Here is a 13,417-nt window from a genome sequence, read left to right as displayed (position 1 = left end):
ATGAGGCAGTACATTTCCTACACATGTTGGAGGAGAGAATTAAGATAGTGGCTGAAACGGCAGTCGGGGGCCCTGCCAAGCAGTCAGGGATATTTCCACAGCCAGAGGCAGGCCTTGTAGACTGTCAGACAAAAGTCTGTTTTTTTAACCTTTCTCAATGTGCCCACAGCTTCCCGATCATTATATTCCAACATTTTTATTAGGATTATTACAAAACCATATTTTATGTCATTTTTTTTCCATACTATTATTATTCTTTCATTAACTTGACAGGGTGTTTTTCATGGCCCCCTGCCTGGAGGTTATAAAAGTTGTCCTTATTGAATCTATTGTAAAATATGTGCAAGGTCGGGTTTCCATAGAACTGAAGGTTAGCTGACGTCTCTCTTCAAGGCCGATCCACTTGAACAATTCAAAAGTAACATTCATAAAAATGTGCTGAACAATATCTTTGAGTAACTGGGGGATTGATTTGAGAAGAACAGTACCTGTTACTTGTGTGAGAAGAGAGCGGCAGGAATCCAAAAAAGGAAGGCTAATGTTTCCATGCTGTATGGCGTGACAGCTGATATGTTATGATTCCATATGAGCACAAGATTTTGTCTTCAGGGGACTCTTGATTTGTCTGCTGTTAAATTATACATTCAACATTTGTTCAAGTATGTCTAATAATCGTCAGGTGCCCAATTGGACAGTTCTTGCAGGTCTTTCTTGCTAAAGAAAGCTCCCATCCTAAAATTCTCTTTGTGTATAGTAAGTTAAAAAAGACAAAATCCACACTCCCCATTTTTCCCAAAAATAAGGTTATCTAATAATGTTATATGTTTCAGTAGTTTAATTTAGATCAACCTTGCCTTATCTTATCTCCAAAGGCTTTGTTTTTATTGTGCTACATTCCCTCTTTGAATTACCAGACCGTGTTTTACCAGTGTGTACAGCTGGGAAAAAGGATTTCTGTTTTTTTGAGGTGCTTAAACTGACAAAATATGACAATGAACCTCAAAATTACACTCAAGGTGAAGGTAATTGGATTGCAAATCAGTTGCTTAATCTTACTCCTTTCGAAATAAATTACAAGGGAATGATTTGTTTTCACTATTAACTTTATTGAGTTTGCTTTTATAATTTAGGTTGGTGTATTGGTGCAAAAACACCATAAATACAGAAATGGAAATTTGTCCATGACCTTATATTTCCGTTTTTCTATAGAAAAGCTGATATATTGTATTTGATTATATATTACATTGATGTCAGTAAACCAAACTAAAACGTAATTCTTTTAAATCACATCCCTTAACATTTAAGTCTGATAATTAAATTAATGATTTTACTCTTTTATGTATTTACATGCTTTTCTAAAAGACTTCTTGTAGATGTAAAAGGGACAAAAGGTTGCAGGACGTGACATGCATCAGATAAAGGCGAACTCAAAGCTATTGGAGAAAACATGACTTTATTAACATGCGGTGGGTGTTTCAGGTTTAGAGAGGAGCAGAGAAAAGGGGAGGCTGATTGAATGCTGTGATGGGGGAATGACAGATGTGTGGGAGAGGCAGGGAGAGGAGAGTGTTTCTTTGTTTCAGTCTCATCCCTCTGCTGTCAAGGCGAATTAAGCCCAGAGTCTCAGAGAGGAGCCGAGCGACCGGGATCATCGGCCCTGAATGGGTCCGTAAGTGCTGAGTGGAAGTACGCTGAGTTCTCAACCCACCTTGTTTGGGTCTCCTCAGTACGAGGCCTTCAACCATCATCATAACCATAAGAGACAACTGCTCTCAGGCTGTCAAAGCCTCTCTTTATCTCACGGGCCTCTGCTCTCTTTGTGATGTGTCGCATTTCCTTGGGTTTAGCTACAGGGACTGATGAACCGAAATGGTCAATATTAGCCTTTTATTCATTATCGGCTAACAGTCAAATTGTAAAAGTCATTAATGTCAGTACTAATGTAAAGTAGGTTCCTTTTTGATGATGTACTTAGGCATACAATAATGACATTTTACCAAATCATTGTTGTGTTTTGTATAAGTATAAATTGACATTTCTATACTTATAAATAGTTGCAAATTGTTACAACTGACTACCTTTTATGTGTCTTACTAGAACGCTTTAGTACCACATTTTTCACAAAATACGGTTCAGGGGGCTTTGACCTCCTGCCAACAATAAATTCCAATGGGAAAAGCAATGGCTTGGCATTAAACTGGTAAAATATTAAGATATTAAATAAATCAGTATTACAAAAAATCAGTGAAGCTCTGGCATGTGCTAAAGTCACACCAGTAACAGGTGAGCCAACTAATTACCACATCAGTTGCCTCATCCATGTTCACCTCATGAGAGCTTTTAATAAAGCAGAGATGGAACAGAACAGATCATTTTAATTGTCTGTGTTACACCCAACGGCCTAATTGCTCTCACAGATTTTTAAAGGGATTTGTTTGACACTTATGAGCCTATGAGTTTCCTTTCAGAGAAAATGTGTTAATTAGCAAGCTTTAACGGTTCTGGCAAGTGGATATTTGTATTATCGGATTGAGCCAGAGTAGATGCTTTTATGCTAAGCTAACTGGCAACAACTTCATACAAATATTAGACTGGTATTGATCCTCTCATCTAACTCTATGCCAGAAAGGAGATGATATTTGTTCCTTTTAAGGCTGACCAACATCTTAACTCTTAACTAAGCATTCCCAATAGTATCTCAATGATTAAGAAAATATGCTTAAAACCTACTGTAATTAATTTACCTCTTCACATCTCTTTTAGTAAAGAACCTTTTGAGTGAAAACTTTCAAACAATCGTACATAAGGTAATACTCCCTGCTTAAATAAAGGATTAAAAACAAACCATTCTCTGTTTCATCTACAATGATTTCAAGACAGCTTTTTCAAGTCACTCGCGATAATATTCACGATTATCATGATTCACCAAAAACAATGTGTGCTTGATTATTTCCCCTGGTCTCACCCCGACCCTAATCTTTAATGGATCTTGATTGCTTGAAGTTTTGCAGAACTTTCTCTCACATCCTTGTGTATCTTCTCTCTGCAGATGTCGACGAGTGTGCAACTGAATACAACGGTGGCTGCGTCCATGAGTGCATAAACATCCCGGGAAATTACAGGTGCACATGCTTTGATGGCTTCCGCCTGGGACATGACGGGCACAATTGTCTAGGTGAGTGTGTGATGTGTGGGAGTGTGTGTGCACTTAACACTGCGCGTGCGTGCTTAAAGGACCTTTTAAATATATGTATATAGATAATATATTCTCCGCAGCTGTCTTAATTATGCAGGAAATATACAAGGAGCTTTCTTTTACTTGAACACATACAGTACGTGTCAAACTCATTGTGACATAAAACATGAGGTTGCATAAATTCTTCTAACTGAATGTCTAATGTCACATCATGAATGGTAATATATGTTCCGGGCTGAATAGAGCTCTAATGAGACCGCTGCATCCGATATGAGCTCTTTCCTAGTTTCACATAGCTGGCTGTCTCTGATTGTGTTTTCACAAAAGAGAAATGGATACTTTTTCTTTAATAAGTCTGACTAACAGTGGTGAATTTATGAAGAGCTTGACCCTGAGCTGAGAGCCCTGAGTGAGCCGTGAGCCGGACGTTCTTTCCCATGGTTTAATATTTCACCGGTGTGCCGTTCATATTAACCTCACAGAGAACCTATTACGCTTAAAAGGTTATGAAATGTAGGGGAAAGAAAACACAGATCTTCCTGCTGCTGGGAGTAGCTAAACATAGACATCATCCACCCAGCCCCCCCCCCCCCCCCCCATTCTGTTCTCCCCCATTTACCCATCCTGCATTCCTTTGTTTTGTTTTAAATCCCCCAAGCCAGGCCCTGCTGCTCCTCAGAAATCGTCTCCCTGTTGCTAACAACCTCAGCACGATGCATTTCACTCAATGTTGAAAGTTTGCTAACCCCCATAGTTGCTGTGAGGTTATTATAGAGGAAAGTAACCTGCAAAGATTCGCTACAGAGGATTTCACATTCAGGTAAAGTGATGACATCAGCACTTAGCAGTAATTCACTGTGAAGGCGCTTTTACATGCGGGCAACGAAGCCACACAACAATATATTTGATATCAACCTCATGCGATGCTTGGGATTAAGATATTTTGATCGATTTATTAAACCTGCTCTGACTTGTCGATGCGCTCACGTCTCTGATTCTCTCCTTCTCTCACTCTTCCTGTATTTGTCCCTTCCTCTTCCCTCTCTCTCTGCCTCTTCCTCGCTCATGCACTTGTATATACTTTGTGTAGCAGGGCTATTTTCCAAGCCATTTAGCAACAGCGTTCAGTTGTGTGCGGATCATTTGCTCTGCCGTGGATCAGCTCCTATCTTACGTGCAGGTGTGTAATTGCAATATATGGTTGTGTGGCTTCTGCTATTGCACCAAACAGAGTTGCATCCATCGACCCCTTTGATTTCATTTGTCATAGTGAAACGATGACAACGAATGATCTCATATTCCTGTGAAGATCCAATGTATTATTAAAAGAGTACATCTTTTTTTATCCAAGCGTATAGCAAACAAAGGGGTGAAGCTTATATGTAGCTGTCAAGTACAAATCCAACCCTTGCCTTGAGACCTGAAAGGCCTTTAAAGACTTATTTTCTCAAGAATTTAACTCATTCTAATGCCTCCGCTCTGCTCTGCTTAGGAAATAATCCTCAGCACAAACACAAGAGAGCATAGGAAGAGCTATAGCCACGGTTTAATGTTAAGGCCCCAGCTTCCTATTCCATGTATAAGCTCCTTTTGGCCCCTGAGAAAAGATTAGTCCCCTTGGCCCTGGAGTGGCGAACCTAAGCAGCTGGTTCCCAGACGAGGTCAGACCCTCAGAGCCCTTATAGACCAGATGTGCCCGAGACTCTAGAGGAGGAGACTTTCACCTGATTCTCAGAAGTTCACAGAGGGGTTTAGATGCTGAGATCTTTAAACTGCTTCTCTTTGGTGTTGTTTCTCCACAAAGCTTCAGTGATTATGCTTTATTAAATATGTTTCCTTGCTTTCAGTGCCGTGTAAACTCTCAGTGGTGTCCGTAACTCTCCGCTCTCAGCCCTCTGAGGCTTTTCTTTAGCCAGTAGGCGTTGTGAGTGTGTGTGTGTGTCAGTGTGTGTGTCAGTGTGTGTGAGACTGTCAGCTCAGGCACACGAGTTAGACCAATGCATGCTCATCCCTGTCAATGTCTTCTTTGTTGGCTCGCTGCCGCACGTGCCACACGGCTCCTTGTAATTGAATGTGTTGGCAGCATAATGACATTGGGCGGTGGCAGAGGGCGGCGGAGCGTGAAGCAGAACGGGGGGACGGCGAGGCGGCGTTCTGCTGGTTTCTGAGGTCTCTCTCCTCTGACTGCCCTAAACCCCACAAAGATATCAGGAAGTCAGCAAGGTGGAAGCAATGCAATACCACAGCACAGTGCTCCTGTCTGTGCGAAGTGAGATGTCACTCACTGTATAATTTACCGCACAGGGAGCTATTGTACCCTCTCAAAGCTCCCACTGAACAGAGGAGCTGAAGCATATAAGAGCTTGATTACATCTTTTATAAATGTCATGACTATTATCTCGCAGAGGTAAGGGAGGGATGGTATTTAATCACCACACCTCTTTCATGGCGAGGCTGTAAAGGATTTTTAGAGTCTTAGGAAAAACAGAGGAATCAATGTCAATTTAATTCAAAACACACATCCTCTTTAGAATGAAAACCAGATGCAGGAAGGCGATTAGTTCCCCACTGTAGCACCACCGTCCCCACATTTATGACCTACATGTTTTGGTTGAGGTCCTGCAGAAACCCAAATCCCCTCTTATCATTGCTAGTTCGTTAAAATCTCTGAAGTAGCTTAATATCATAAGCATCTGGACAAATACTTCCTTTCTTTGCAACTTCAAATCACAACATTTGACTCTATGCGGAACTAAAACACGCAGAGGAAGATACTTTCTTATCCTGCCATAAAGTGGAAATGCCACAATCGCATGCAGCCTGAGTGTGACTCAGTGGGGAAAATAAAAGCAGTCATGAAATAAACATTGCAGATGTTCAACAGAGCGCTTCCATACTGCAATGGATACGCTTTTGTCATTTCCTATTTACCTAAATAAATCATGCAGTTAGTCATATATGTCGCTTCCTGTTGCCAGAGAACATATTTTGGGGTCTTGGGCTTCACACACAGCTTACCAGGCCATGTTCTTTTGATTTCTATTGACCAACACTGATTTGATTTGTATTGATTTAGTAGCGCTCAATTCCCCATGCAATCTATAGGGAAATGAATGCCCTTTTACTTTAACCTTCCCCAAAGACATAACATAATCTATAACAAAAAAGCAATGCCATTACAGCTTTGAAATAGGCTTTTAAAGAACAGCTTTGAAGTAGCAACTCAGAAAATGTCACGTTGGTTAACACTGTTTGGTGCTAATGGCTTTAAATGAATAGTGATTTTTTATTTTTGGGTGGAAAATGTCCCTTAGACTATTTTCGATAGAAAGACTCCATATGTCTTCTCAAACTCTCTGAGTCATAGCCTGGCCGGTCCGGTATCTCTGCTGTTGTAATCCTTTGGGATCATATTGCAAGGTTGGCTAATCAAACAGGAGGTTTCGGAATGATGTATTATTGACCTGGTACTGATGGGAAAAAGTAGTCATCAAAGAGCGTCACACTGATTCGCTCCACAGCCTTTGCTGCGCTCTTAAATGCATTTCTTCTAACCGTGTTGGCTACTCTTCTGAGGCACTGATGATAACATCCTCACCCTTCACTTGCGAAGAAAATATTTGGTACTAGTCTGGGAGATGTGCTCTCAAACACCACCTTTAACTCCTGGATATGTCGGATAGAGTCAGTAGGGTAGTGATGATCTGGTTAACCCCGCTCCCATCACCCCCAGAGGAGCTCAGGATAGCTCTCACACTGCTGGGGCTCAGCACTAACCCTCCTCACTTTCTCGCTGCAGATGCAAATACCCCGCTGTCTCCCAGTTAGCAGTCACTTTACTTTTGTTGTGACATGCACGGATCGAGTTTGGACAAGAGAGTGTCTCCACAGTTCACAGGAGAGGAGCTGGAGTGATGAGTTAAAGGGCGGATTTGAGATTGGTGCATTAGCTGGCTCCTGAAGAGTATATCAACACTCTCTCTCAATCTTCTCTCAGGATTGTTCAGTCCCATCCACCATGAAATGAACAATTCCAGCTGAGCCCAGTTGCAGGGCTTTGAGGGAAACTCAAGCCTGAGATTGGGTTTAGGGATGAAGCAGACTGGGAACCGTCAGACGTCAGCGCAGGGCCTCTCGTCTCCTTGGCATAAGGCTGTCCACCCAAACACTTATCCTGGAGTTTTGTTTTTAAAATACTTCCAGACTTGTTTTGGAGGAACAGAGAATGACCATTTAGCATGATTTTAGCTCTTAGTTTTTCTCTACGAAAGAACTCAGCGAGAGAATGTAGAAATCAAAGAGTGTGCTTATTTACCAAAACGGTAACCTGGGAGATGGGCCTGAAGTCGTACAAGTCTGAGTTGAATCAAAGCTAAATTAGTTTTGTTTATGTAACGGCATACAAAATCACCCATACCTGCTGGTGTTAGAAATGAAACGCTACAGTGATTGTACTGGTGTTTACTAAGCAGATGTGAATCACTTAGCTGTATTAGACACAGGCACAAAGGAAGTCCTGGAACTAATAAATAGTTCAAAGCGAAATGTGTCCTAATGCATCAACTTTAACTTTGAAATAGTCACCCACACATCTTTGATTGAAGAGAGTGTTTGTTCTGCAGATGAAAGATCAGGACTTCCTGCAACATATTACTTTATACAACCTCAGCTGACAGACCGAGGCTAAATGTTTGTTAACACAAAGTCAGTTTCTGCGTTTGTCTATAAACTCAATCGCCTCTCAGGCCGGGTTAAAACTTGGCTCGTTGACTACTTTTCATTCAAGTGGGAAGAAATATGCCGAGCCATTTAGCTCCAGAAGAAACACAGAAAAATAGGAAATCCTGTAATCCTCTATGAAATAAGAAAGGATCTTGTTTGATTTAAGCTGGCTGTGTTTTTGCCACTCGTTCCTCACTGTTCATCTACGAGAGACGCAGGGTCGTCTCCTGTAGTCCGCCAGCTGTTTTGCTGCCTGTCTCTGCACATGGCTCTGATTTGCTGCCTTATTAAAGAGTGTGTGCCTCCTTAACTCCTGTAAATGAAATGCCCAAAGAGGCCAGAGTCCGTCCACTCACCTCCTTGTCTCTGTCCTGTCTAGACCACAGAGACGGTTCTGTCTGATCCACACAGAAGCCGAGCAGTGGGATAGATGCATGGACTGCTTTTATGACGGACAGCAGTAGTCTTTCATTTTCCCCCGGGCAAAAAAAGAAACTCTGGGTCAGCAATAAATGCCCCGTGCTTGTTGAAAAAAAAGGAGAGTAAAAGAGTTGAATGTTTCTCTAAAATAAGGGTTCAGGAGTTTCTGTAAGGCAACCGCTGTGTTTACACGCCTTTAAAGTTAGCGCAAGGCCAAATGTTATATATACAGTGGAGGCTATCTGAGAAACCAGCGGACATGGCCTCCGCAAACACAACCAATCTCTTAATCTCTCTCCGTTTGAACCTTCCTTTTCCCTTCGACTCCCCGAGTAAAGCAGAGATAGAGCAGAGACAAGTCTCATTTTTCAGAAGTGAGGCAGCCCTTTTAACTTGATTACATTTTTTCCCCCGTCCTCCCTAGAGAATTTTTAAGAAATGTTTTAAGTCCAAATAACATGAGCACTTCTCTTGGCCATGCCAGAACCCCTTTCCGCTTGGAAATATTTGCTTTGGACGCCAGCCTTGCCCAGCACACAACACAGGCAATTATGGGAGCTATTTAAACGGGAGAGATCTACTGACAGGCGACGCCTCATTTGGAGGGATGAAGGAATCAGGAAATGAAAACTTCATTGATGCGCTGAGGGTTTGGAAAGAGAATTCCCCTTAGGCCCTCTGAGGCCGGTTGCATTTCTCCTGGGCATTTTTCCTGCACGAGCCGAGGACTTTTATATTTGCGTAGCCTTTACATGTTTGAATCTTTGAGTTTTGCGCGTATGAAAGAGAGAGAAAGGGACTGTATGTGTGTTTGAGGATGGTTTTCCCGTATGAGTTGTGGAGTTAGGGTTTCTGCTGCCTGCTAACAGATTATCTGCAAAGGTGCAGCTGTAGGTTGTTGGCAGCTTTCATCAGCTCAAAGGTCTTCTCTCTGCTGCCGCCACTTTCATGATTTGGAGATGAGACCCGGCGGTCAACACCAATGCAGCCACACAGCTGAATGAAAGCATGCCCGGCTATTTTTTCCTAAACTTTCCTCCCTTTACTCTGGCTGAAAGTGTAAATGTTAACTTTACGGAGAATGCACTGGTTCACCTGGCTCCAGAGTGACACTTTCTCTACGACCTCACTTGACATGACATGTAGTTTTTAGAGGAACGAGAGAGATTTGCTGATGAAATGTGAGAACATGACAGCAAATTTGGCAAGCTGATGAAGTGAGTGAGTGTTACCTGCCACTGACCTACTTATCAACCCCAGAGGTGTCTGCTGTGCCAGGTGCCAGTCTATGAGCACAGTCTCCGTGTGTTTCTTTGGAATCCACATACATTTCTATGTCCAAAAAGAAGACAGAGGGAAGTTTAATTTCTAACTCTGCCTGGCTGAGAATTCCCCAGAAAGGAAACTTAATCTCGAGGCCTTCTCAGACTGGACAAATAGACAGTAAATTAGTTTCGCATGACGCTTTATTAAAAAAAGCCTTGTGTATACAGCAGATTATTGATGTATTGAGCAGAGGGATGGATAGGGTTCCAGTGTTGTCGGTAGTAAAGGACAGAGCCCAGGTCTCAGGGGGAAGAGTCACCTCCAGAGTTTCACTGCAGTCACGCACAGGGACGGCCCGGACGCTGAGCTCTGCAGCGTGCCAGACAAATAAAAGCTGCAAAAAACATTCATTGTGCAAATCTTTCATGTTGAAAATAAACAAATATATCAAAAGATTTATAGATGTTCCACTGGTGCTCATTTGTCGAGTCACACAAAGACTTGGTGGAAAAAATGTTTTTGTTCCAGCTGGAAGTGCACAATTCATTATGGGTGGAAATGAAGTCGGCAACTCTCATTTGTGGTCAGTTTCCCTTTCGTGCCCCGTGGCAGCACGAGGCCTCAGACGACACCTTTGTAAATGCTCCGTCTTTGTATGCACTTGAGGTGGATTCCCAGGGTTGCTCGTTACCCCCGTGCTCCCCAACCCCCCCCCCCGCCTCATGTCTCTCTCCTCTTTCCATCTCTACATTTCCTCTCGCCCCCTTCCTCCCCCTTCCTCCCTCTCCCTGCATTCCTCCCGTCACGGGGCTGACAGACACTCGTCATCAGCAGGTACTCTGGCCCAGGTGGATCAGGTTTCCCACTTGCCAGGAGATTGTGCTGCGTGTGCATTTTTATGGCTTAGTGCTGCACAGTTGGAGGTTTTCAGTGCAACTCTGTGTGCTGCCATGTCAGATAACCATTAAGACAGACAGGGCCTCCTCAAACAGCTTAAGACAAGCTCTCTTCGGCTTTTCATGATTTCCAAACACTTTTTGTGCCTTGCGTTTCCTTTTTTATGACATTTGCACTCAAAGTACAACTTATGTGGTTGTTTTCCCATTTAGTTATTTCAGTCAGTAATTTCTTTATAAGTTTATTAAGATTTTCTAAAATGGAATTTATTTTATTTTTTATTTTTTATCAAAGAGCGTGTATTTGAACCTAAATGTTTTTGTCCTAAATAGTACTAGGGCCTTTTTTTCTGTTTCAAACAAGACAGGTCTTTATAGTAAGTACATAAAAGTAGTTAAAACGTGTTGTAAAATTGTACTTCATCATGCACCACTTCAATTCATATAAAACATAATTGTAAAATACTCACTCAAAGACAATTTTTTGTATTCATTCAAGTACTTGATTGATAACACTCACCTCCTCTTAAGTAACATCAGTGCAGGACTTTAACTTGTTCTTGAATATGTTTGTATTGCTTTTACTTTTTACTGCTCTTTGTACTAACTTATTATGCTTGTGTGTGTTCCTACCATCTCTGTTTGATAATGATCTACTGCTTCATGTCCATTAAACGGGACATATTTTTATTCCAGACAACCTCCAGACAAACGTTATTCTGTGTAGTGTTTGTTCTGTTTCAAAGTGATCTTATTAATTGTGTTTTGTGCGTCTGACTCCTGGCAGATGTGGATGAGTGCTCAGATGGTAACGGCGGATGCCAGCAGATTTGTGTCAACATGATGGGCAGCTACGAGTGCCGCTGCAGAGAAGGATTCCTCCTGAGTGACAACCAGCATACCTGCATCCAAAGACCTAAAGGTAAGTCACGCAGACACACACACACACACACACACACACACACACACACACACACACACACACACACACACACACACACACACACACACACACACACACCACACACACACACACACACACACACACACACACACACACACACACACACACACACACACACACACACACACATTGTTGCTTTATGTTTAAAGGCAGCACATGTTGCTGCTTTGGCTCACAGTTGGATATTACTTCATTTTGTGAAAGATAATTATTCCAACTAACATTTGGATGATTATTGCAGTTATATATTTATGTATAATGCATGTTTACAGTACAAGGCATTTTGAATAATGTGATGAGCTGTGCAGATTTAAACTGAGAATGGGATTGGCCCTAACAGGCCTAAATGGAAAGTGAGCAAAGCTAGGTGTCTCCAGTCTGAGAGGGAAGAAAAAAAAAATGTGGATAAATCTCTTTTTGTTTTGCTCCCACCCTTTCAAATTGAACCAATCTAGAGCTTGGCAGCATTTTAAGGTATTGGTGGTATGAGAATGGCCTTCGGGGGACTGTGAGCAGAGAAAACAATTAAAGGTGTAGCCTGGGGCAGACACTCCTCTTGTTTATAGAGCATTCCTGTGGGATGGAGACGTGACAGGAGCAGAGCCAACCTGCTCTGAGGCAACAGGAGCACTGCAGACAAAACATTTATCACGTCATAGCTGTATAAAAAGCCAAGCAAGCTGTCAGGAAAACATCTCTTTTAGGCATGTTATGTTGTAGCAGACAATGTAGAGTTTTACAAGTCTATGAAACAACAGTACAGTGGTTTTAGTTTGTAAAAGATCCACTCGTTTGTTTCAATCTTGTTTTTGTCATGTATAACATCTGTTTCTCAGCTTTGCTAGATTTGTTTTGCTGAAAGATATATTCTTGAGAAGTAGCGCTCTATATTTGCTGTATGTGTCATCAAAATATGGTAATGTAAATGTTCCTAGTTTCAGCCTTTTCACTTCTAGGGCCAAATACATTTTTGATTCGTCTTCTAAGAAATATTTTCCTGATGAATCTTATTATTATGATAATACACACACTTAAGGCCAACCTGCGATTCTATTAAACAACAAATTAGACTATATGATCAGTTATACTAGCGTACTTTTCCATATTTGAAAGAGGATATAGAATTTCTGATGGACCTGATTGTGGTTCCAGTAGTGTGTAGGATTCAGGCCTCTGGGCGGGTGTTTCCAATGGTAACGGTTGACTGACAGCGAGAGCTTGCGTTGCTAGGAGAAGCGTTGTTCATTTCCGTGGTGAGCTACTGAAAGCGTTTCAAAATTCTAGAAAACGTCAAAAGATAATCTCCTTTATTTACAGCCCACTTAGCATTAGCTACCTCTTAGCTAACTTTTAGTGATTTAAGCCATCTGTCCCATTTTAGAACAAATTAAACAAGGCTAACTGGTGGCTAAATAACTATATTACTGTAGCTAGCATAGAAGCAACTGTAGGTGTCCTAGTTTGCTAATGTTAGCACTGCATCCTCACTAAAGGTTATTTTTTCTTCTACATTGTTTCAACACCTGCTGAGTCATCGGAAGCTTGTGCACACAGTTTGACACAAATACAAGGATGGGATACTAGATCGTGTTAGCTGTCTCTATTTGTGGGTATAGCACTGGGAAACAAATGTTCGTACATTGAAACAGATAACTCAAATCCCTTATCACCAAAAATGTTCTCCCCCTGGAATAAACTAATGTAGGTGGCGCTATCACTGAAGAACAAGATATTAATCATAACTTTTAACCTTTTGTGATATTGCTAAATTGACCAAATAAGGCACAATGGACCCAGTAGGCTTACCACTGATTTCTTAGCAAATATAAAATGTACTCTCAGATGTACTTTGAAAGCACACACATTTTGCTGCTGGAGATTTAGTTCATCTGGATTTCGACTCCAAAGCATAATATCCCTGATTTTGTTCCTGTGCGGTTATTTGTTGTGCTG

The 13,417-nt window shown here is 41.6% G+C and overlaps 1 protein-coding gene across 3 annotated transcripts in view; it reads left to right on the top strand.

The window, feature by feature from the left end:
• Positions 1-13,417, top strand: part of scube3 (signal peptide, CUB domain, EGF-like 3) — a 70,202-nt gene that overhangs the window by 18,078 nt on the left and 38,707 nt on the right. For all 3 annotated transcript variants that reach the window (XM_034126454.1, XM_034126453.1, XM_034126452.1), the window contains exons 3-4: positions 3,050-3,175; positions 11,288-11,422. In XM_034126454.1, coding sequence (XP_033982345.1) covers positions 3,050-3,175; positions 11,288-11,422 — 261 coding nt within the window. The remainder of the gene's footprint in view (positions 1-3,049; positions 3,176-11,287; positions 11,423-13,417) is intronic.

This window comes from Trematomus bernacchii, unplaced genomic scaffold (genome assembly GCF_902827165.1).
Source record: "Trematomus bernacchii unplaced genomic scaffold, fTreBer1.1, whole genome shotgun sequence".
NCBI classification, from domain to species: Eukaryota; Metazoa; Chordata; class Actinopteri; order Perciformes; family Nototheniidae; genus Trematomus; species Trematomus bernacchii.
Note: the sequence above shows the minus strand (reverse complement) of the source record. Positions and strands in the feature narration are given on the sequence as shown.